This window comes from Monodelphis domestica, chromosome 5 (assembly GCF_027887165.1).
Source record: "Monodelphis domestica isolate mMonDom1 chromosome 5, mMonDom1.pri, whole genome shotgun sequence".
In the NCBI taxonomy this organism is placed as follows: domain Eukaryota; kingdom Metazoa; phylum Chordata; class Mammalia; order Didelphimorphia; family Didelphidae; genus Monodelphis; species Monodelphis domestica.
Genome location: NC_077231.1, coordinates 78,803,231 through 78,827,552, shown reverse-complemented (window position 1 = coordinate 78,827,552; position 24,322 = coordinate 78,803,231). Strand labels below are relative to the sequence as shown.

At 39.5% G+C, this 24,322-nt stretch overlaps 1 protein-coding gene across 1 annotated transcript; it reads left to right on the top strand.

Moving 5' to 3' along the window:
- The first annotated feature begins 1,467 nt into the window (after window positions 1-1,467).
- NDUFA12 (NADH:ubiquinone oxidoreductase subunit A12) lies at window positions 1,468-23,693 on the top strand. Its single transcript, XM_001364025.3, has 4 exons — window positions 1,468-1,685; window positions 7,365-7,447; window positions 8,263-8,350; window positions 23,408-23,693. The coding sequence occupies exons 1-4, from the start codon at window positions 1,600-1,602 to the stop codon at window positions 23,586-23,588; spliced, it is 438 nt and encodes a 145-aa protein (XP_001364062.1). The 5' UTR covers window positions 1,468-1,599; the 3' UTR covers window positions 23,589-23,693.
- Window positions 23,694-24,322: the final 629 nt, after the last annotated feature.

Below are 24,322 nucleotides of genomic sequence, written 5' to 3'. Positions count from 1 at the left end.
TATAAATTTCTGTAACTAAATATTTGCATGTTGTCTCTCCCATTAGACTGTGAGCTCCTTTAAATAGGGAACTGTCTTTATATATCACAATACTCAACACTGTGCCTGGCATATAGTAAAAGCTTAATAAATTCTAGCTGGTTGGTATTTGATTGATTAAGATGGATAGTTACCAACTATGCACCTACAAGGAGCACAGCTCCCAATATCACAAAAGAACACTGGCTATGGATTTGAGAAAGATCTTCCAATAATCAAGGCTGTATCTGCTAGGGTTGAGCCCATTGGTGCCAGGAAGCTTTTATATATGAGACAGAATGCTGCAAGTTTTGTTTTTGTTTGAAGTGGTAATTTGTGTACTACGTAAATACCCTTTATAAAAAATGAAGTAATACAACAGGCCGATAATCAACAGGGAGCACACCAGGTGGGGGCCTCTGATCAATCTTATTAGAAACCTCAGCCTCTGACAGTAATTTTACAACCCTTGGGGAGAAGCTGTCATTTGCCTCTAGGCATCCTACCCTGCAAATGCTAGCAGAAAGTTGATAGCTCTCAAAGACGTGTGTTAGAATATGTAAAGGTGAACTATTATTGCCCAAGTTCACCAGCAAATAGATTTAGGATTCAAATTGTGGTCTTTTCTGGGCCAGGGAGAAATCTCTCTACTGCAACAAAGTTACTTCATATTTACCTGTGTACATCTATTAATTTGCCATTGTGATACCTTAGAAAAGAATCAAGGTTTTTTAAGTGATCACAATCAGTGTAATGAAGTGCCCAGAAGAGCATCGGTATAAAAGCAAAACAATTTTTACATCAAGGGTGCTTTATTTCCTCCACAAGTATTCTGCTAAATAAAGCAGCACATATACTGCCAGGCCACAGCTAAAGGAGGATTCTTTTCAGAATGAAAATATCTCTTCACTGCTACAAAGTTGCTTCATATTTATCTGTGTACATATATTCATTTGCCTTCATGACACACAAGAAAGGGTGCTGGGTTTGAAGCTGGCTTCAAAGTTTGACTGTGCTACATGGTAACTTTGGGCAAATTGACTTCTCGAATCAATTTCCAGTTCTGCAAAATATGCAGGTTGGATTAAATGTTCTCCAAGCTCATTTCTAGCTCTGAATTTATGACCTGAGTCTAAATGATGGCTAAGCTACCAGCTGGGTGCAATTTCCTTTTGGAGCCTCAGTTCCCCCCTTTGTAAAAAGAGGGGTTAAATGAGATGGTCCCTAAGGCCCCTTTTCCTTCTAGATCTCCGATCTAAGATTCTATCTCTATGAATTTAAAATCCCTGGGTCTCAGTTTCCTCATCTGTAAAAAGGAGAGCGCTGGACCCGACCCTTTTTATATATCTAGGCGCCTCTGAGCGATAGCTAGAGGTTGTCAGGGGGTGGGGCCTTTGGCCTGGGGCGGGGCCTGGTGTTAGGGAGTGGGGCCCGGGCCCTCGCTCAAGTCGCGCCTGCTCAGAGGCGGGGCGGGCGGCGGAACTCGGGGCGGAACCCACGGGGCCTGAGACACAGTTTCCGGCCGGACCTCTTTCCCTGGTGCGCCGGGGCTAGCCGAGAGGCGGCGGAGGTGGGGACAAGATGGAATATTTGCGGGTGCTGGGCCGGGGGTTGGGGCAGGTGCGCGGGCACGGCGGCATCTTCGGCTACGTGCGCCAGCTCTTCAGGTGAGCACGGGGCCGCGCCGGGGCCCGGGGTCGAAGAGGGACAGGTGTCACCTTGGGGCGGTCCAAGGTCAAGGGCACGTCTGGAGAAGGAGGATACCTCCCCAACTCTCCCTTTGTATAAAGGGGGAAACTGAGGCCCGGGGAGATCACAGGTTCAGAGCCAGAGCTGGAAGAGATCCCGCTGCCTTCTAGTACAACTCCCTCTTTTTGAACTCTCACTTTCTGTCCTAGTAACAATTCTAAGATAGAAGGATGTGAGTTAGGCAAATGGGGCTGTGTCTTGCCCGGGGTCACAGCAAGGAAATGTCTGAGGCCATAGTTGAACCCAGGTCCTCTTGTCTCCAGGCATGGAGCTTTATCCATTGTGCTGCCTAACAGCAGTGTTGTAAAGATGATCAATTGTGAATGATTTAGCTACTCCAATCAAGACTGTGATCTTTGACAGTTGCAAAGGACACATGACGAAAAATGCTATCCACTTCCAGAGAAGAAACTGATGGACTGAGTGCAGATTGAAGTAGAACTTGTTTGACTTACTTTATTTTTCTTGCCTTTTTTTTTGCAATATGGCTAATACAGATATTTTGCATGTCATCATATGCATAATTGGTATATTGTTTGCCTTCCCAATGGCTGAGAAAGTGACTGGAGGGAGAGAGATAATTTGGAACTCAAAATTTTATGTTAAAATAAAGAATAATTATTTTTTTTTAAATCTTGGATTCTAGTTCTTCCTTTGACTTAAGAAAGTTATATTGATACTGATAGATAAGAAAGTTATATTGATGATGATACATCCTCCTAGTTTTCCCCAGTACCCATTCCCTTTTCCCTCCCAAGGAGTTGTTGCATATTTTTTAAAAAATGTTTTAAGACCAAAATAAAAAGAGGAAAAAAAATCAGCATAACCAATCAATAAATTAAAAAATTCTGAAAACGTGTGGAATATGCAACACTTCTGAACCTCTCACTTCCTCAAATAAGTAGATTGGGAATGTCCTTTCATATCTCTTCCTTTGAGTGCTTCATCTTTAGTATTTTGCTGTTGTTGCTTGGTTTTTTAGTGTTATTTCTTTTCATTTGCATTGTTGTAAACATCATTTATGTTGTTCAATTGGTTTTGCTTCTCTCTGCATCAGTTCATGTATAGCTTTTCATACTTTTCTGTAGTCTTCAAATTCATCACTTCTCATAGAACATTTGCATTTGTTTGCCACTATTCATTTAGCTGTTCGCCAATTGATGGGCATCTTCTTAGCTTCCAATATTGTGCTGTTAGAAATATTTTTATATATATGGGGACTTTCTTCTCATCAATTATCTCCTTAGAGTATAAGCCTAGTAATGCAGTTTCTGTTTCAGAGAGTATAGACATATTTAGTCACTTTAGTTGACTGATTCCAAATTGCTTTCTGAACTGGTGAGAAAAAGGGAAATTAAATGACTTACCCATGGTCAGAGCCAGTGTCAGATGAAGAATTTGAACCTGTTTCTTCCTGACTCCAAATTCAATGCAGTACCCAAAAGCCAAGCATTTTTTATTGACTTATTCACTCATTCATATTTTTACATTCATGTAATTCTCTATTTAGGATTATTCTGAACCAGTATCAGTACAACTAATGAAGAATTATCCTCGTATGTGCAGTTAACTATATTTTTATTTTTTATTTTAAACTTTTTATTTTAAGAATATTTTTCCATATTTACACAATTCATTTTCTTTCCTTCTCCTCTTCACTCCCCCCTCCCATAAGTGACATGCAATTCCACTGGGCTGTACACATGTTATCACTTGATACTGTGGATTTTTAAATCTCCATCTATGTAATACTTATTAACAATATTTTTAAAAACTTGCATTAGTTTGAGTTTGTGAGGAAGAGTGAGGTTTGCTTGAAAGGGTGGTTTGTTTGAATGGTACATGTATATCCCAGTGGAATTGCTCATCATCTGGGTGGGGGGTGGTGGAACATGAATCATGTAACCATGGGAAAATATTCTTAATTAATTAATGAAAAAAGTTAAGATAGCTATAAAAAAAGGTGATTTGTTCAGAACAGAGATGTCCCCAAGTTGTTTCATTTTATTTTTCGGCAGAGTGAGCTGAGTAAGATAATAGGCATACTTTAGTATTATTTTTTTTGATTTGGTACTAGTGGCATGAGAGTAACAGATAAGGCCATTCTTTTTTTTTTTAACCCTCACCTTCCGTCTTGGAGTCAATACTGTGTATTGGCTCCAAGGCAGAAGAGTAGAAAGGGCTAGGCAATGGGGGCCAAGTGACTTGCCCAGGGTCACAGCTGGGAAGTGTCTGAGGTCATATTTGAATCCAAATCTTTCTGACTCCAGGCCTGACTCTTTATCCCCTGAGCCACCGAGCTGCCCCCTAGCCATAATTCTTAATGTCCTTATATGTGGAATCCTAGCTCTGCAGCTTTACTCCCTGTGTGATCTTGGGCAAGGAGGTGCCATGTCTTTCCTCTTCTGTAAAATGATGGAGCCTGAGCTAGTTGGTTCATCACCAAGGTCTCTTCCAGCTCTGAAGCTAATGTTCCTTCCAGTGACCCTCTGCCCCTGGCCTCCTCACTATTGTCTTATGCGAGGGTTAGACTAACTGGCGGCCAGGACTAGGTGTGAAACCGACCTCTGCTGTTTGCCTCCACCAGGCAGGTCACTTTGGCTTTTGGTTTTCTTCTTTGCAAAATGTGGGCTTTAGACTCAGTGATATTGTCCAGGCCTGAGGCCTGTGTGTCTTTGTGGGGGTCTGCCATAGACTCAGAGCCAATGGTCTTTGGAAATAGTTGTGTAAAAGAAACATATCTCTGGAATCAGTGCCATGGGCAGCCATGATGTCATAGAAGCACTGGACATGGACTCTGTAGGCCTGGGTTCAAATGCTGTACTTACTGCTCTGTGACTGTGAGGAAGGCACCTTCTCACAGCTTCACTTACTCATCTGCACAATGAGGGGTTGGGATCAAAAGTTCTTGGCCATCACTATTCTGGAATATATGTAGTGGATCTTAAATGTATTTATCTTCCCCCCCAGAGAATAGGAGCCCCTTGAAATTAGAGACTGTGTCTTATCCCTCTCTCCTAGTGCACAGGACTTCACCTTTCTTCACTTTGTTTTGAACATAAGCCACCTGAGGGCAGGAACTGCTCTCTTTTTATCTAGGATTCCAGAGATGAACACAAAGCCTGGCATATCGTACTCACTTGATGAACACTGGATGAGTTGAACTGATTTGTTGAATCCCTGAATTCATTTGTGTAGGTACTGCCTCCACCAACACTGAGACCAGAACCCTATGACTCAAGTAGACCATCCCTGAGAATTGGTGTGGTCAAAAATACTCATTTTAATGGGGAACCATCTTGGTTTTATACACAATAATATACATTATATATTAGCTGATTAATTAGTAATCAGTGTTCTGGGTCATATTTTATTTCAGCACCCTGATTGATTGATTGATTGATTGATTGATTGCCCTTATCTTCCATGTTGGAATCAATACTGTGCATTGGTTCCAAGGCAGAAGAGTGGTAAGGGCTAGGCAATGGGGGGGTGAAGTGACTTTCCCAGGGTCATATAGCTGGGAAGTGTCTGAGGCCAGATCTGAGCCTAGGGCCTCCCATCTCCAAGGCTGGCTTCTCCATCCATTGGGCCACCCAGCTGCTCTTCCCCCTCCCCCCCCATTTATTAATAGAGTAGGAAAATGAGACTCAAAGATGTATAGTAATATGTCCTCAAGATTACATAGGTGAGAATAATTATAGCCTACTGTTTGCAAGGCCTTGTGCTAAGAGCTTTACAAACATCTCATTTTATTCTCACAGCAACCCTGAAAGGTAGGGGCTGTTATTATCTACATTTTATAGATGAGAAAACTGAGGTAGACAGATTAAATGACTTGTCCAGGGACACACATGTGTCTGAGGTTGAATTTGAACTCAGCAGCAACACCTTGAATGGAATGAACCATGGAAAGGACCCACCACCTTTAAGTGAAGGGTCTTTGGAGAAGGAAATTGGCTTCAGTGTTGTCGTAGGTGAATTCCCTAGCCTTCTGCCCTTTTGCATCTTTTGTCCATTCTGGTGGGCAGTGTATAATTAGAATTTGCTCCTCAGAACTCTAAATCCCAGCATCCCACTTTCATTCTCACATTATATCCTTACAGTTTGGAGATAAAGTTTTCTGGGACCCTGCCTCTCTCTTTTCCCACGAATGTGCCTGGGAAAACTTTACTCAGGTTTTTACTTTTGTTCTTTTTATTTCTTTTACTTCAAGTGATTATTAATAAATCTTATAAAACATACATAGAGTTATTGGATATTGATTTTGATCTTACAGCGGTATATGATGAAGAGGTCGTGGATGATATGGGAAGTTGTGCTGGGTCTTTGTTGGTTTTTTTATAGGGCAGATCAATATTCACCTGTAGACGAGATTTGTTCTACTTGGTCCCCAAGGGCACAACTAGGGAGCTGGAGGTGGAAAGATTTAGGCTTGATGTAAGGACAATTCCCTAAGGATGAGGAGAGCCCCAAAGTGGAATGGATGCCCTTAGGAGATAATGGTTTTTCCCTCTCAGAGGTCTGCAGACAAAGAGTGGATGATCACTCATTGGCTATGTTATAGAGGGGATCCTTTGCATTTGGACTAGATGCCTTGGAGGTCCCTTCCAGCTCTGAGTCTAAGTTTAAATCTGCCTCTCTGAAGTAGGCTCCCTTGTTTTCTGTGGGGTTCTCTGTGCTGGTTTGCCATTTCAGCCTATACTTACAATGCTGTTGGCAGAGGGAGCAGGGGCCTTCTACTCTGCCAAGTCCTAAGGACTGATATACATCAGCCCTGGGAGAATATGAATAGGGGAAGGGGATGAGGACCAGAGGTCTCCAGCTGCTGGAAAACATTGCCTCTAACCCCATTGAGAGGCTCAAAGGACTTTGGAGCTGGGCCGGGACCTCTTAGAGACCAAGTACGTGATATTATGTTGCCATTAGCCTCTCTCCTGAGGTCTGGAGGAGCTAAGTAATTGCATCAGGTCACCCAGGCTGGTTGTGGCAGAGCTGGGCCTGACCCCAGGCTTCCTTCCTTGTGGGGCAGCGCCTTGTGGCTAGCTCATTTAACGAAGTCAGATGGTATTTCTTAGCCAAAGTGATTGCAGCCTTGTAAAAGTAGTTGAAATTTTACATGTTCTGAATGCTGATGCTCTACTGACTCAAGTATTCAGGGAAACTTCTATTTTTTAATTTTTAAAAAAAATTTTTTTAAAACATTATTTTATTTGGTCATTTCCAAACATTATTCATTGGAAACAAAGATCATTTTCTTTTCTTCCCTCCCCCCCTCCCACCACCTCTCCCATAGCCTACGCGTGATTCCACTGGGTATCACATGTGTTCTTGACTCAAACCCATTTCCGTGTTGTTGGTATTTGCATTAGAGTGTTCATTTAGAGTCTCTCCTCAGCCATATCCCCTCCACCCCTGTAGTCAAGCAGTTGCTTTTCATCGGTGTTTTTACTCCCACAGTTTATCCTCTGCTTGTGGATAGTGTTTTTTAGATCATAGGGAAACTTCTTGTTTGAAAGTGATGCATTGCTTGACTTCACTTTGCACAAAGAATCACAGATATCTTAAAGTATTTCCTTCTTTTGGGGAATTTGCAGGGTAAATGATGTGAAGGTTGGCACACTGGTAGGGGAAGACAAATATGGAAACAAATATTATGAAGACAATAAGCAGTTTTTTGGTAAGTGATATATCTGGTAAGGAGACTTGAAAATGAGCACAATATGAAATGTTAAGATTTAGTGTGGGCCTAGAGTTTTAAAATTTATGTCCAGTATGTATATTTGATATAAACCAGATAGTACATAATGAAAATACTCTTGCTCATCACTGTTCTTTTAATTACCATATGTTTTATTTGTGTAACAATTCTAGCTTGTAGAGTACTTTTACATACATTATCTCATTTGTTCCTTACAGTAACCCAGTAAAATAAAGAAGCTATTATCCTCATTTTACAGATGAGAAAACTGACCCTCAGAGAATCTAAAAGACTTGCCAATAATTTGGTTTAGTCTATAGGAACAGGCAATCTGAATTCCAAATTAGTTATTTGACTGCCTTCCAGTTGGTAGATCAAGTGAGAGCAGGGTCCTCTCTGCTCTTAATGTGATGTTGACCAGGGAAACAGATCCCATCTTCCTCCTCTCACCTTCAGAAGCCAAGGATTCCTACAAAAAGATAAAAGGGGGAAACTGGAATAAGTGAGGGCTCTGGAAGTCTTGTAAAGGATTTAAGTAGCCATAGTGAGGGCTTCCCTTTAGCAACAGTGAGTTTGGGGTACATATGTTCATAATTTGAGTGTACAGAGCTGGGGGACTGGCTTTACTCATATAATACATATTTTGATCCATGAGAGCAGATTTCTTTTAAGATTGCATTAAATATACTTCTCATGAAAAGACTTGTTTATCTTCTTTGGCTTCATAAAACTATGCTTTTTATTATTTTTTTGCTACTCAAATCTGTACAATGCTCTTTTGTTTTTCAATTCAGGTCGACATCGATGGGTTATCTATACTACTGAAATGAATGGCAAAAATACATTCTGGGATGTGGATGGAAGCATGGTGCCCCCTGAATGGTAAAGCAAAGGAATAGTTTGTTGTACATTATGTGTGGGTGTTTATTCTGCTGGAATTTTAACTATATTGACTGAAAAAAGCAATGTGGTGATAAAGAACCATTGCAACTTTGAGAACCCTTGAGCAGCCATCAGGATGTATAAACAGGACATGGAGTTATTGTGGGAAAGGGGGAAGTGAGAAGTGATTCTCTTGATGCTCCTGGGAAACCACTGTACCTAGTTCTCTGCACACAAGTTCTTTATAAAGATTTAGGGGCCAAGAAGCTATTGACCTTGGGTGTCAGGACCACCAGGGACCACCTGGTTGGGGGGTCTTGAGGGGTAAGAAATATAGACAAACTCTGATGGCGAGCAAATGGCCAGTGACTATTGAAGAGGGTGATGATACTTACAGGAAGTTGGATCAAGCAGGGAGATTAGTTCACTCACAGTGGAAGTCAAGGGTTAAAAGAATGGAAACAATGGTTTTAAATTACCTAGGTGACTCTGAACAGAGTTTTCTATAGGTGATAATTCAACATGTCAGTATGTGACCCAGCTTCTCACAGAAGAACATATAGTTTTTACAAAGTACAGCAAGGAGGAGTTAGAAATCTCAGGTGAAGTCATGGGACTACATGACTGATTCTTGCTAGGCTATGGCTTTAATTTTACTGGGGTCCATTCTCACTACACATGGGTAGAATGGTGTGGTTGCTACCAAGTAGATAGGAGGAGCTAAGAGGGTGGACTGGGTTCTTGGGCAGCAGTGACCAGAAGGCAGCTGTACTTAGGAAATCAGTTTTGTGCTGATTAGAAAGGGCACTTGGTTTCCTAGGGTTTGTTTTTTTTTTAACTCTCTGCTATATGCATGACTATTCTTAAATTTTATTTTTTATTTGATTGTCTAGCAGCTCACTTTCTTCTCTTACGATGTAGACCTTTACAGAACCAAAATATCTTTTAACTCTAGATTCAGTGTTTTCCTTGTCTGCCTTTGCTTTTTTAACAATTTCATTTTTTATCTTATCCTTTACATTTATGCCTCTTTTTTTACTGAATAAAGATATCGCATTTTTCTCCTAAGCTTTTACTATTTGAAGACTCATCATCCCATTGAATAGGATTCCTCTTGATAAAATTACTACTTCTAAGATCCAGGCAGGCTGCTATCTGCATGCTCTCTCCTCTCATATCCTTTAATCCATTGATGCTTATACCTCAAAGAGGTCCCTGACATAAGGGTTCCAAAGTCATTCCTTCTCTCATCTGTCTCTGTATTGATAACTTCCTTATTGCTTACAGACATGTTTATGTCTCCTCATCTCTGCTAGACTTCCAACTAGCATGTCCAAAAGCAAACTAATTATCTCTACCCTTTAAAAACCCTAACTTGTTTAGATCTTCATTATTTTTGTGGATGGCTTCATTCTTTGCAGAGATCTTGCATTTACTTATAAGTCTAAGTACAAGTAAGCTCCTTTGGAGCAGGCAACTTTCTTTTTCATCTCTGTATCTCCTGAGCCTAGCAATGCCTAGTTGGCTAGGCATTGCTAACCAATGACAGTTGGAGCATGCTTAACAAAGATTGTTGAGTGATCATTTATGTAATTCTTTTTCATGATTTTTTAAAGCTATTAATAATGAAATGATTTAAAACTTTCTGTCTCTCCTCCTCTCCTTTTCTTTCTCTCAAACCCTTAGTGTCTGTCTTAGTATCTTCTAAGAACAACAAGGGCTAGGCTAACAGGGATAAGTGTCTTGCCTCAGGTCACACAGGTAGAAAGACCACATTCAGACCCTGATCCTCCCAACTCTAGGTCTGGTGTTCTATCCACTGTGCTACTAAGTTGCCCCCTGAAAACTGTCTTTCAAGCTATAAGACAGAAACACCACCATGCCTTCCTTCCTCTGAGGCTTTTTTTTTTTTACTTCCCAAAGGAGCATGCATCCTTCATTGAGTGTCCATTAAGCAGTTTATGTTCTAGGTCACGGATTCTTAACCGGAGGCCTTTGAATTTGGATGAGAAGAAAATGACATCTTTATTTTCACTAATCTTTAACTGAAATTTATCAGTTCTTGCAATTATTTAAATATGTGATTCTCTCATTATTACAAAGTGTTACTCTTGCTAATTTATGTCTTTCTCATAAAATAACTTGCAACCAACTGACATGGTTGTGATATTTTTCTCTGCTAAATTATTTTGCTAATTTTTATGTAGTGTTTGTTTCCTAGACTTCACTGTTCTTTTTTTTTTAGCATGTCATATATTCATGGAAGCATGATGCTTCCATTTTACATGACTGAATTATTGGAAAATTCCAAAGTTGGACTTTGAAGAAGGCTATTTGATAACTTGTGGTGAATGAGGAAGTATTTGTGATTCCAGGAGATCAGGAGATCTCCTTAGGAGAAATCTTTACCCGTTTCACAGATTATCAGAGCTGTACTACATGCTGGACACTCATGGAAAAATTTTAAGGCTCCTAGATAAAAACACATTTCGAACCTTCTTTTCTGACAAAACCTTAGTGAATCATACTGTGCAATGGAATTGGTGTTCAAAAATTTTCCATTTAGACAGCCTTTTTCCTCCTCTGTTCCTGGCTGCCACTAAAGTGTATGAGTTTTTTAGAAGGAATAATGGCAGGTCTAAGTTTGACCTTTTGGTGGTAGTTTGAATGGAATGAAATTGAGTAAGACATAAAGAGAACTTATTTGTGCCCTCAAAATAAGTGGCAAATTACTTGGAAGCAGCTTTTAAATTGTTTTGAATTATAAGAAACATTTTAATAGAGTATTTTTAGAGTTTCCATTATATTTTCTGTTCTGGTCCATCAGAAAGAATTCCTTCCTTTGGGTGCTGATTTCACTTTAGTTTCTGTCTTTTGATCTCACCATTAAGGGTTAAATTCTAATTTTTCATTATAAACTACATGTGTGGAGGGATGCTGATTGAGACCAATTAAAATAATTTGGCTATTTATGCTTAATAATGTTCAGAAACGGAAAGGAGGTTGTCAAGTTCAAGATTTTCGAAGCAGGTGGTATTCTAATTGTGAATCTTTAAATGCATTCGTGAGATTTGTTTATACTTTTGTTTCAACAGACCTACTTCAAATTGAGCTATTTATCCTTTGCTTAAATACTCATCTCTGATGTCCTTTTTGGGATAAGATAAAGCTTTTAACTGGTCATGGAAAGAATTCATGCATTGTGTTCCTCCAAATTTAGAAAGTAGATGTTCTGTGTCACCCTTTCATTGGGGCAAAAGATGATGGAGAAGTTTTGCCATGCCCAGGTACCACAAAAATGAAACTGTTTTCTTTAAGCATCTGAATTTGGTCTTTGTGTTTGTCTGCCTCTCCCATGCCCTCGCTCATTCTATGACATTGTTACCCAAGAAAGTTTAAAAACTGAGTTGTAGAACTTGGAGGGCACACTATGGGAGTGAGAGATAGGCATTCCTTCTACTTAGTAAAATGCTTCTGGAACTTTGGAGAGATGCAGGATATAGGGATTCATTGGCATGGATAGCTCTCAGTGAGGAAATTCCTTCTCCCCAGACAGACCTTTCCTGCAGCTTTTTTCCTTAGACAGTTGCCTAGAGCACTGAGAAGTCAGAGGAGTTAATTTCTCAGGGTCATACAGCTGACAAATGTCACAAATAGAGACTTCACTCCAAACCGATTTCCACCCTTGTGACCAGCTTTTTATCCACTATGCTACATTGACTCATGTACATGTATGTGGATATATGTGTAGTGATGCACTGCTCCCTGAGATAGCCCATTCAGGTTTGGGATTGCTAGAATTGTTGTTGTTTTTAGTGTTTGTTTATTCTTTTAAACATTCTTTTTTAATTCTGGTTTCTAAATTCTCTATACTGTCAACCCTCCCTCATCCTTTGATAGGGCAAGCAGTTTGATACCCATTATATATGTGAAGTCATAATTGCCATAATTGTTAAGAAGTTCACCTTTCAGAATCTAATGGTGCTGTCAGGAATCAATCATTTCTTTTTCTTTCTTTTTTTTTGGCCTGATTTATTTGTTTAGACAGGTAGATCAGGGAAATACTTTAGATATAGCATACTTGGATTTTAGCAAAACCTTTGCAAAAGTGTCTTTTATTATCCATCTGGAAAATATGGAGAACTGTGGTCTAGATGATAGAATGGTTAAGTCAATTCAGAACTAGTTGGAAGATTAGACCTAAAGACTATTGATTGATTGATTGATGATTGATTGATTGCTTGGGGAAAAGGAGGCAGGCTGAGTGGGAAGGCTCTGATAATTTGCCTCTAACTTCCTTAGGATTTTTTTCGAAGGGTAAACTTGTTATGGTTATTAAATTTTCAGAGACAAAAAAATGGAAGAGATAGTTAACATTTCAGAGGATAGGCTCTCAGAAGATGGTTGATTGCTCTTGACAGGATAGTGTGATGGATTGAATTTTTTATTTTTATTTTTTCTTTTTCTTTTTTTAATTTAAGTATTTTTCCGTGGTTATATGATTCATGTTCTTTCCCTCCTCTCCCCCCAGAGCCAACAAGCAATTCCACTGGGTTATACATGTATTATCACTCAATACCTATTTCCATATTATTCATTTTTGTAATAGAGTAATCTTTTAAAAACCCAAACCCCACATCCTATACCCATATAAACAAGTGACAAATCAAATGTTTTCCTTCTGCATTTTTACTCCCATAGCTCTTTCTCTTGATGTGGATAGCATTTTCTCATAAGTCCCTTGGGATTGTATTGTATCATTGCATTGCTATCAGTAGCAAAGTCAATTATATATGATTATCCCACAGTGTTTCAGTTTCTGTGTACAGTGTTATCCTGGTTCTGCTCGTTTTGCTCCACATCAGTTCATGGAGGTCTTTCCAGCTCATATGGAAACCAAGCAGTTTATTGTCCCTTATTGCACAATAGTATTCCATCACCAGCATATACCACAATTTGTTCAGTCATTCCCTAATCGATGGGCACCCCTTCATTTTCCAATTTTTTGCCACCACAAACAGTGTGGCTATGAATATTTTTGTACAAGTATTTTCTTATCTCTTAGGGGTACAAACCTAATAGTGGTATGGCTGAATCAAAGGATATGCATTGGGTTGAATTTTTTAAAATAAGATTTAATGCATATAATGCATATAAAGATTCAAAAAATCTTCATGCAATTGTATTGTGTACAGAAGGAAAGAGGTACCATTTAGAACTCCACCCTGGTGAGACCAGAAGGTAGGTAGGCACAGGAGCCCTAAGAATGGCAGTGTTCCCTACCACCATTTCTGTTTCCAGCCTAGGTTTCACAGCTCTCATCTAAGTGACTCTTAAGGAAAAGGTATCGGTTATCTCCACTGTCTGTCAACTAGCTGCCTCTCACAGGGCAGACAAGCTAGCCTGGTCAAAGCAGCTCCCCTCAAATATTCAAGATAAGTAAAAAATGAATTAAATTTGTTCTGCTTGGACTCAGGTAGAAGATCCAGGAACCAGTTGATGGAAGTTTTGGAGAGGTAAATTTCTATTTGATATGAAGAAAAATTTTGTAGCAATTTAGAGCCACCCCAAGGCAGTGAGCTCCCCAGCACTGACTGGGCATCTGCTTTTTTGCTCTTATGTGAGGGGGTTGCCCATTCACTTAAGAATTGGACTACATGACCTTTGGGGTGCTGTGTTTACTTGATTATTTTAAGCTAAGATTGGCCTAATTTTTATCTGTTAGCCTTAGCACAGCCTTCTGGAGCTACACAGACCATGTTTTTTAATTCTATTCGTTCACTCATTGGTGAAGAAAAGGAGACCTGTTGAGGTTAAGTGACTTCTCCAATACCCCATATCTTGTTGGCAACAAATCTTGTTTTAGAACTCAACTCAGGAATTCCGACTTTCAGCTGATTTTTCTTTCCACTATGCTATCCCAACACTTCTCCATTTTGTCTTCTTCATACCTATCTTATCTCTCTTCTCTTCAGCTTCTAGTGAAGCATCTTTTATCCAAATGAGTGTATACTGCCTTAAAAAAAACCTTATCTTCCATCTTAGAATTGATACTAAGTTCTTAGTTCCAGGGCATTATCCCATTTCCTAGAATCAGACATAAACACAAATCACAGTCCCATAATATTTATCAATAAATGGCAGTTTTCCATAGTCTAAAGCTTTTGGGGTATTCATTTTTATGCTAACTAAGCAAATGGATATCTTAGCTTATTGCAAAAAACAAAAATAGTTAAAAGAAATCTTTTCAATACAATTACATGTGGGGAAGTCTTATCATAGTCAATAATTAAATACTATCAATATAGTCAATTATTCATTATCAACAGAAGGTATAATCAGTCACAGAGGTACTGTATTAAAAAAAAATCCATTTCTTCTTCTTTGTTACTATTTGGAGGGGAGACAAAACTGAAAAGGGTTAATCAATATCAACAAAATCAGTAGAGTCTAAGGGGCACCACCTTCTGCCCCACATGGAGGGGTAGTATCACCCTGAGTATTTTTTGGACGAGCTCCACTTAAGTTATACTGTTGTAAAATTAGTTGGTTTGAGTTATCATTTTCCCAATTTTTATTTCTATAATTCTGGTTTCTAAAATTTTGATTAATATAGTCATTCTGGTTATTTCTATTAATCCTAAAGTTGTAATTTCCATGATCATTATTATAGTCATTTCTATAGTTATTATTTCTAAAGTTGTTATTATTTCTTTTTTCCTGTAGCCAGTTCTTACAGACTGTCATTACATGGACTCTTTTTCCACAGTAAAGGCATGTTATTGATTTATCTGTGGATTCCTGCAAAGGGGGTATGGTCTCTCCCTGATTTTTCAGTTTTTTTTTTTATATTTCAATTTCTATAAGTCTTCCACTGATTTACTGTTTTTTTTCACGTCTTTTTGTATGGCCCTTATAAATGTACACTGCTACTCTCCTCAATTCTTCGAGGTCCACAGAGTCCCAATTCAGGCAGTTTTAAAGTATTCTTTTACCACTGAACAACAATTTTTAACGAATTGTCTAATGTCTCTTTTTCTGGATAGATCAAAGTCCATATATATGTTCCCCACATCAATAAGTTTGTCCATAAACTGGGATGGAGTCTCATCTATTTCTTGTTTGGTACTTTCGAATTTAGACTATGAATCTGGTCTATCAGAGCATGCTCTCATGGCTGTCAGTAATGCTTCTCTGGCATGGTTTAGTTTTATATGATCTGGTTCAACATTGGGTATCCAATGTGGATCTTCAATTGGCCAATAATTTGCTCCCCTACCTTGCTTCTGATTAGCCAAAGAGATGACTGTATTTTTCTCTCTGTTTGTCAGAACTTTTTCTAATAAATTTTCTACATTTATCCAAGTGGGGTCAAAAGTTTTGAATATGTTCTTCAATCTTTTTATAATTAATATTGGCTCTTCCTTGAATGGGGGAAGGTCTTCCCTGAATTTATTTAAATCTGAAAGGTGTGTGGATATAGATTATAGATACCAAGTTCCCATCTTTATTGAAAGTTGGAATTTCCCTTAAAGGGAATAAACTTCTATCTGAATTTTCTCATGTTTCTGTCTCTAGGCTTCTTTCTCCATTTTCAATTGGGTAGGTAAGAGAAGGGGAAGGGGTGGGCAAGCTGAGGGGGAGGGGTTGTGGGCCCATAGTGCCAGAAGGATGAGAGGTAGGAGCAGTATGGGAAATGAATTGGGCAGGGTGGGAAGGAGGGGCAAAGGAAGAAGGGGCAGGGATGGGGGGGGCAGAAAAAGGGGTGGGGCAGGAGGAATGGGAAGGGTGTGAGGTTAGGGTGGAGGGGGTGGGGCAGTCAGCATGGGTGGGGGGAGGAGTAGGTTGGGTAGTAGGGGAAGGAGTAAGTTGGGTATGGGAGGGGATAGTTTGTGAACTAGGAGGTAAGTCATTCCTACTCTGGGGTGGCTTTAAATTAATTTCATTGTTTTTTATAAAAGCCATGATCTCCCCCAAACTCTCCTCCACAATTTTCAGTCAACTTGAGTTATACTCAAACTGAGCTTTTAGTTTTGCATTTTGTTGAGTAGTAGAAGGAGCAACTGGTTGGTTTGACTGGGAAATGGGTTTTTCAAGGGGAGTCTGACATAATTCTCCTATCTGATTCTCTAGCTTATATATGGTATTTTCCAATTTTCTCTTAGAGAAAAATGGATACAATATTACAGCAATAACAATTAAAATCTCAACCAGGAGCAGAGTATAGCTATTTCCATACATTCTCTGGGATTATGAAATAGACAAAGAACAATGTTTGTCCAATTTTGGTCATTTTACTGAAAAGCCATTTGTTAATTTGGCCTTATACTGGTTCTAACCACATTTTTTTTTAGGTGTTTGGGTGTGGTCCTTTTTAAAGTTTTAATCCAATTAATTCTTTTGTGTGAAAAGGTCAGAGAAAGTCAAGGCTAAAACTTAATACAATCATTCTCTCTAGCAGGGCTACTTTTCCAGGTTTTTTTCACAGCTAGTTAACACTCCAGTCAGTTAATGGTAATAGCCAGTAAGGATCGGCTAATTGGGTTGATTGTTCCCTAAGGCAAGGGAGATTTAGAAACAGCTCCCCCAGCTAGGACCTTAGGGCCTTGTTGCTAAGATTAAAATAGCTGTGTTATATCTAATTTAAGGGGGAAAAGAAACAAATTTGAACTTAACTCTACAGCTGATCAAAATAAACTATTAAAAGCTGACTTAGGGATAGTCACAGTAAAGGAAAAGTTTAGGAAAGTTTGAGAAGATTGAGGGTATTTCATCACAACCGACATGGTCAGCCAAATAATTGTTAAATTTTTATTGTACTTGAAATTGAATATATCAATTGGTAGTTGCCAGGGATTTAATTTCTGAATCCCAAAATGAATTACCAAAGTAAATGGAATTTATGATAGTTTATTTACAATAGAGTCTAAGATAGTAAGGAAGTGAGAAGAGATTAGAGGGAGAGAGAAAACTCCGACTTCCTCTGAGCCAGGTAGAAATTCTAAGGCCCTAATCAGGGAAAGGTGTCTCAGGATGATGGGCCTTTCTCAGAGGTTCACACCTCCAGAAAGGCAGAAAACTAAGTCAGCCTTTCACTCACCATGGTGACCATCTAAAAGGAAAGCAATCTGAGATCTCCTGCACAAGCTCAGGGGTCCAGTTCTACAGCCAAGTTCTTCCTGTCTTCTAGTCTCTCCTCAAGAGTCTGTCTTCCAGTCTTTCCTCAGAGTGACTCTTCTTCACTCCAAGCTAAAGAGACTGATCCTCCAGTCCAACTCCGAGTCAGAGTTCTTTTTTCCAAACTATATCTTCTGGTCTCTGTGGTTCTCTATTTAAAGATCTTTTTCTCTTGTGTCACCTCCCCTAAATTTCACATCTACCAATCCACAGCAGATGCTCTCTCCAGGACTGCCCACTGTTTAGTTCACACCTTTTTGGGGGTTAGATTATACCTTTTTTGGTTATATCACCCCTTTAGTACTTAGTTTGCACCTTTAGTGGCTAGTTACTATTTTGTAGATTAAAATGGGTATATCTACTTCAAATACTAAGTTAACACTTTTGGGAATTAAATCTAAAAATAGACTGGGGATTACAATTCAATCTTCCCAATAAAGGAAGAGCTAAGTACCTTCATTGTTACAATCAGGAGATAGCTAAATCCAATCTTCACATTTGATTTACAGAGGAGATGATCTCATTTGGACATTATGGTAGTCTGATAGATATCATTAACCTCATTTTACAAATGAGGAAACTGGGGCTTGGAGAGATTATCTGACTTGAAAGGCTCAACCTTGCTTCATTTCCACTGTTCCACAGCTGCTTTTTGAAGGGAAGAATACTTGCACTGCCAGATTTTATGAAGATCAAATGAGAGTGCATGTGAAGTGAAAGCTCTGTGAACTATTCAGCTGTTATTAGTAAAAATGATGAAAACTGTAAAGGTGAAAATTAATGTGAATTCTTTTAAGAGTTCACACAAGAGTTCACAAAACCCAGCTTCATCTCTTTCTGCAGATTTTAATTACTAAAGTAATAGCATTTATGATTAAGGGCACATTCTCCTAGTTATAACATAAGCTACATTATTTAGAGCTTCATTTAAAAAAAATCTCTTATGCCTCCTGGCTTTGTGACTAATTAAATGAATTGTTTAATGGTGAGAAGGTTCATGGGATTGTTAAATGCTTTCCATGGTGCTGACAGATGATATATTATTGTTACCACATTTGAGTGGAGATCATATTCCATTGTAATCTCTGACATCTTGGCCTAACAACAATAGTATTTTATTTTCATAACACAATTTGCTACTACCAGTAATCCAATCCCATGATATTTTTGGCACTTTCCCCCTATGTGATAGTCATTGTTGTACACAATAGCATATGCATAAATGACCTAGATCATTATGGAGAAACTCATCTCACAGCTACAGCTCCTGAGGAGACAGGAAATGTAGGCAATTTTCTTTTCAAGAAGAAAAATCTAACTGTAGAAGCAGTTGATTCTGTCAGGAGAAAAAGAAAATGTGGCAAAATAATCTGCTATTGTTCTGTATGTTAATCACATTCATGAGTATAATTGCCTGCTGGTCCATTAGAAGACATAATTGATCATAGTCAATTTGAAAAAAAATATTTCTTTGAATTATATTTAAATATTCTGAACTTAACTTTGAATTTATTCATTATACTGAAATTTCCACTGTGGTCCATAGTTCCCAATTGCTAGGTGTGCTCCAAAGTGGAATAGGTTTCCTCCCGACGTAGTGGAGAATTCCTAGGCTGGGTTCCACCTGGTTATTTTAGGAAAGGATTCTCTTCAGTAGGCATTTATCAAGTGCTTACTGTTTGCCAGGGATGGTGCTAGGCCCTGGGCATACAAAAGGGAAAACAGCCCCACCCTCAAGGAGCTACCAGTCTATGGAGGGAAATAAGGAGTACCCAGAGAAGGAAACACAAAATCTGCAGAAAGTAAATATGAGGTGACCTTTTTATGGGGGGCAGCAGAGTCAGCTCTAATAATTGGCAGGATTGAGTTGGCCCTTGACCTACACTATGAATGGAACTAGGATTCCAAGAGCCGGAAGTAAAGATGGGGAGAATATTCCAGGCATAGGGATGGCCTCAGAACTCCCTTTTAACACAGAATATTTTTTGTATTTTGTGGCACTATTTCCATAAAATTAATTGCAATGGACTTCCACTTTCTTCAGGACTGTTCTATGGTAGATTGTAAAATTAGTATGGGTTGATAATCCAACATTAAAAGAAATAATATTTTGGGGCAAATAAGCACTGTATGTCTTATTTCTTTGTGTTCACTTCATATAGAGTTTTCTTTCTTCTGTCCTCTCTAATTTTGTGGGCAGAAGTGGGTCTTCCACAAGATGATGTTCCAAAGGATTGGCTCCCTTCTCCTTGATCCTTACAACAACTATGGGAATATGGTTATTATCCCATTTTACAGTTGAGGAAACTGAGGCAAACAGAGGTTAAATAACTTGCCCAAAGTCACATACCTATTAGGTATCTGAGGTCACATATGAACTTAGTGCCTCCTGACTCCAGGACCAGGGCTCTATCTATTGTGCTACCTAATTTTTCTACAGGTTCCTTCATTCTCAATTGTATTTACTTCTAAGGTGTTTACAAGGGGGCTAATTCCCTTCCTAGTTTTCCAATAGTAGTAATTCTTTATAACAAAAAATCCTTTCCTAGAAAAGAGACAATCCTTCCATCTAGTATAGTCAAAATTATGTCTTGATTTAATTAGATAAGACTTCTCTAAGATCCTAGAACTTAATTTTGATACATTGATATTTTAGCATTTGTATCTAGGCCTTTGATATTCTTATTACTTTCTTGTCTTGAAAGTTAGCCCAAATTCTTGGTTTTTATTGTTGTATATAATAATCTAATAAAGAAGGATTATTTCAAGGCCTCATGATGATTATGCTTTTGAAATTTACTGAGCTTATTTCCTGGGAGTGGAGATTAAAGATGACTTGAACAATTTTAGTGAGTTAGCTGACAGCTGCAGCCATAATTTGGATATTATAAGAAATTTTTTCTTTCTCTAGCTTATAACTGCAAACTGCAAAAGAAATTTCCAACATCCAAATCCCAGTTACAATTTGATTCTTTTAAGAATGTGATATTTATTGATATCTTTTTTGTTTTATATCACCTACATTTCTTGCTATTTCCCCCATATCTCTTCTCCCCTCCCAGAGCACCATCCCTCATAACAAAAGATTTTTTTTTTTAATGTGAGGATGAGGGAAAAAAAATTCAAAACTGATAAACTGAAAGAAAAATTGTTACATGCAATGTTCCATACTCTGAGTACTCTCCACCTCTACAAAGGAATTAGTGGAGATATCTTTTCAGATCTCATTTTTGAGGCCAAACTTATTTTTTACAATTTTGCAACATTCAGTTTTCATTGGTTTGTGGTAGTTCTTTCTATTTACTTGATTTTTTTCATTATTTTTCCTTTGTTTACTTTGTATTAGTTAATGCAAGCCTTTTCATATTTCTCTTGTCATATTTACTATTTCTTTCAGAAAAGTAATATTTCATTACATTCCCGTATCCCATTTTGTTAAGCCAGCTCAAAGCAGTGAGTGGGCTTTGTTTTCAGTTCTTGGCTACTACAAAAGGTGTTGCTTGAAATAATTTAGTGTCGTTGGAGACTTTCTTTCTGTTAGTAATCTCTTGCCTAGCAAGATTTCTTTGTCTAGTACCGGAATCTCTCTGGGTCAGAGGTTTCAGATATTTTAGACCTTTTTTTGTATGCATGATTTAATTCTTTATGAAAAACAAAAGCACCACTATTCATGTTTTTCTAAGTAATGTGAAATTTTTCAATGCAGAAGTTTTAGCTTGGGAAAGAATTCTAGGGTCAAAAGTTTTAAGGAGTGTATCTTGCATCTCTTTTGTTTGTTTTAATAACAAAAATGTTGAAAAACCTGTGGTTTCCTTATAAAATAAATTCCTTATTAAAATCTTCATGCTTTTGACTAATGCCACAGACAAAGACTAAGCTTGGCTTCTGAAGTAGAGGACACAAATTACATCTTGTGTGATTTATTATCAAAAGATGACCACCTAGAACACTAAGTTCCAAGATGACTGTGTAATTTTCAGTTTGGCTGCCTTTTTGGCTTCACATTGTGATTCTCAAGCTTTTAGCCTCCGGAGTATTTATGACTGGAAGATTTTGAAGGAAACTCTTAACTGGCTTCTTAAAAGCAAAGCTAGAAAATAGAAGAAAAACAATTTTGTTTTGCTTTAAATTTCACAGGCCATTAAAAATAGGCAGGTCCTGGGTGTGTGTGCTCCTGAGTCTAATGTTGCCTGGGCCCAGCCAGGCAGAACAGCTCTTTTCAGGAAGGGGAGCGGGGCAGCTCTCACTAGGTTCGGTATTGTGGAGATGTTCTGACTGGCTGTTCAACAGCATGTCACCAATGTGTTTATCATCATCATCAGTTTGTTTTTTTTAACACTAATCTTCCATCTTAGGATTCATACTATATATTGGCTCTAGAGCAGAATGATAAGGGCTGGGAAAATAGGGCTTAAGTGACTTGCCTAGAGTCAGGCAGCTAGAAAATGTCTGAGGTCAAACTTGAACCCAGGACCTCCTGTCTAGACCTGGCCCTCAATCCGCTGAGCCACCTAGCTGCCCCTCCCCCCCCCATCAATAGTTCTTTAGGGAATCCCCAGGGACTTGATTCTTTTTCTATCTGCATAACATTTCTTATTACCCTACTTCTTCCTATTTACCCTTTTCCACTGCCATTGTCTCTGGCTTAGACACTTAAAAATTTTTTTTTTTATTTAGTCAATTTAGAATATTTTTCCTTGGTTACAAGTCATGTTCTTTCCCTCCCCTCCCCCAAACCCCTCCTGTAGCCGACGCACAATTCCACTGGGTTTTACATGTGTGGCTTAGCCACTTATAATGGTCTGCTAACTCTTCTCCCTGCTTCCTGTCTCTTTTCCTCTAATCTACCTCATTAGGAGCCAAGAGAACCTTTCCCAAGCGCAGACAGATATGACCCTGGGTGTCTTCCTTGCTCAAAGGCCTTTCGGAGGCCCAAAGTCCTTGACCTAAAATCGGATCGCTCCAGTCGGTGTCTAGCTGACCTCCTTGGCCTTATGTCACATTATTCCTTCGCGTGTAGCCTGTGCTCTAGCTAATCTTCAGGATGCATTAGCTGCTCCCTGACCTTGGCTCTGCCATCGTCCGCAGCGATGCTTCATTTGAGCTCTCTTCTCCTGCTGGCAGCACCCTCTCATCTCTTGAAGTCAGCGCTTTCTTTCATGGCTCACGCCACCTCCCTCCAGTCTGAAGCTATCCATTGACCAATGCCAATTTTGCAGCTCTTCTGAGGAGTGTGAGCGACGCTGTTTCCCAGCACAGCGTGAACACTGATCCTGAGAAGGTGGACGCGTTTCCCAAGAGCCACCCCAACTGCTTTTAGAGATTCAGAGCTTTTCTGCGCTTTGGGGGTCACTCCTGCATGTTGGTGGAGAACTGCTTGACTGTTGCTGAACTATTAAGTGACTTCACTCAGGCACGTACCATTGCAGGAAACCCAGAGCCAGAAAGGCAAGACGCTTAAAACCTACCACGCTTTTTGGCGATAAGTGCACCATCCTGTGAAAAAGGCTCAGCCACTTAGCCATGAAATTGGGGTGGACTGTTTTTCTTCCCACAAATGCCATTCTCTCCTCTTCTCCCCACCCCCAGCTGAAAAGAGTCTCCCTCTTTCGGTGCTCCTGCTGTGCTTAAGCTTCTCCTCTTTGCCCCTGCTCCCCTTTATGTTGTCATATTTACTTTGGCCATGTCATATCTGCCATGTTTCACGTTTGTGTATCTAGAGCTTAGCTTACATCGTAGTACATGCTCAAGAAATTGTCGAGTGTTGGGCATCCCAAAACACAGATTGGCCTCTTCAGAATGAGGCTGCCTGAGTCTGGGCTGCCGGAAGCCACTGCGCAGCCCCACTTGTTTACTGACCGCTGTTTCTCTTAATTCTAGGCATCGTTGGCTGCACTGTATGACGGACGACCCCCCAACCACTGTCCCTCCAGCTCCTCGTAAGTTCATTTGGAAGAACCACAAATTCAATCTGAGTGGCACTCCTGAACAGTACGTGCCGTACTCTACCACTCGGAAGAAGATTCAGGAATGGGTCCCGCCCTCAGAGCCTTACAAATAGGCCCCGCCGGGAGCGAAGCTCCGGCTTTGCTGGCCGATCGGAGTGTCTGTGCATTGTACATCGGATGGCGAAATCCTTTAATAAAGTTTTATTGTGTCCTTCGAACCTTCTTGACTTTTTTCAAAGTTTCATTTTGTGTGGCATATAGTAGAATCGCTTCCCAGCGTGGAAAGTTTTCCAAGCGGCCCGATGGCCCTCTCCTTTGTTTTGGCCCCCTCAGGGCCTCCTCCCTAACAAGGCAGGCGGACAACTTGAAATCCCGCAGCAGCCGCACTCAGACGCGGGTGCACCGTGAGCATCCCTCCCTCCACAAACGTGGCCTGGACGGGCCTTCTGCAAGGCGCTGCCTTTGGGGCTGGGGGGAGCTCTTCTGGTAATGAACAGGTTTAATAACGTCGCTAAAGGCAAAGCATCTGTCCTGTAATAAAACGCAAGCATTACATTTTAAAATTTCATAAAACAGACCCATTGGGAAATAACAGCAGGCATCAGTCATAAAAAGGACGATTAAGTAAGAAACCCAAGCTGAAGCAGTCAGCAGCTTTCAGAAGAAAAAAAATACATCACCTTCCCCTCGTCTGGTAGTATATGGCTCCGGGTTGATTGATGGGGACCTCAGGTGTTGGTAATTGTATGTGTGCTGAGGCTACGAGTTTGGGCGACTCTATCACTGTTAGTAATGCTCCCTCTTGGGATGAATGCTGTATTTTTAGTGAAAAATATATGAAAAATCA

Bases quoted from the DNA above. Each gene is read 5' to 3' on its own strand.
- NDUFA12 (XM_001364025.3), top strand. From the start codon at position 1,600: ATGGAATATTTGCGGGTGCTGGGCCGGGGGTTGGGGCAGGTGCGCGGG. The intron at 1,686-7,364 runs GTGAGCACGGGG...GGGAATTTGCAG, and splicing joins TACGTGCGCCAGCTCTTCAG to GGTAAATGATGTGAAGGTTG. The intron at 8,351-23,407 runs GTAAAGCAAAGG...TCTTAATTCTAG, and splicing joins AGCATGGTGCCCCCTGAATG to GCATCGTTGGCTGCACTGTA.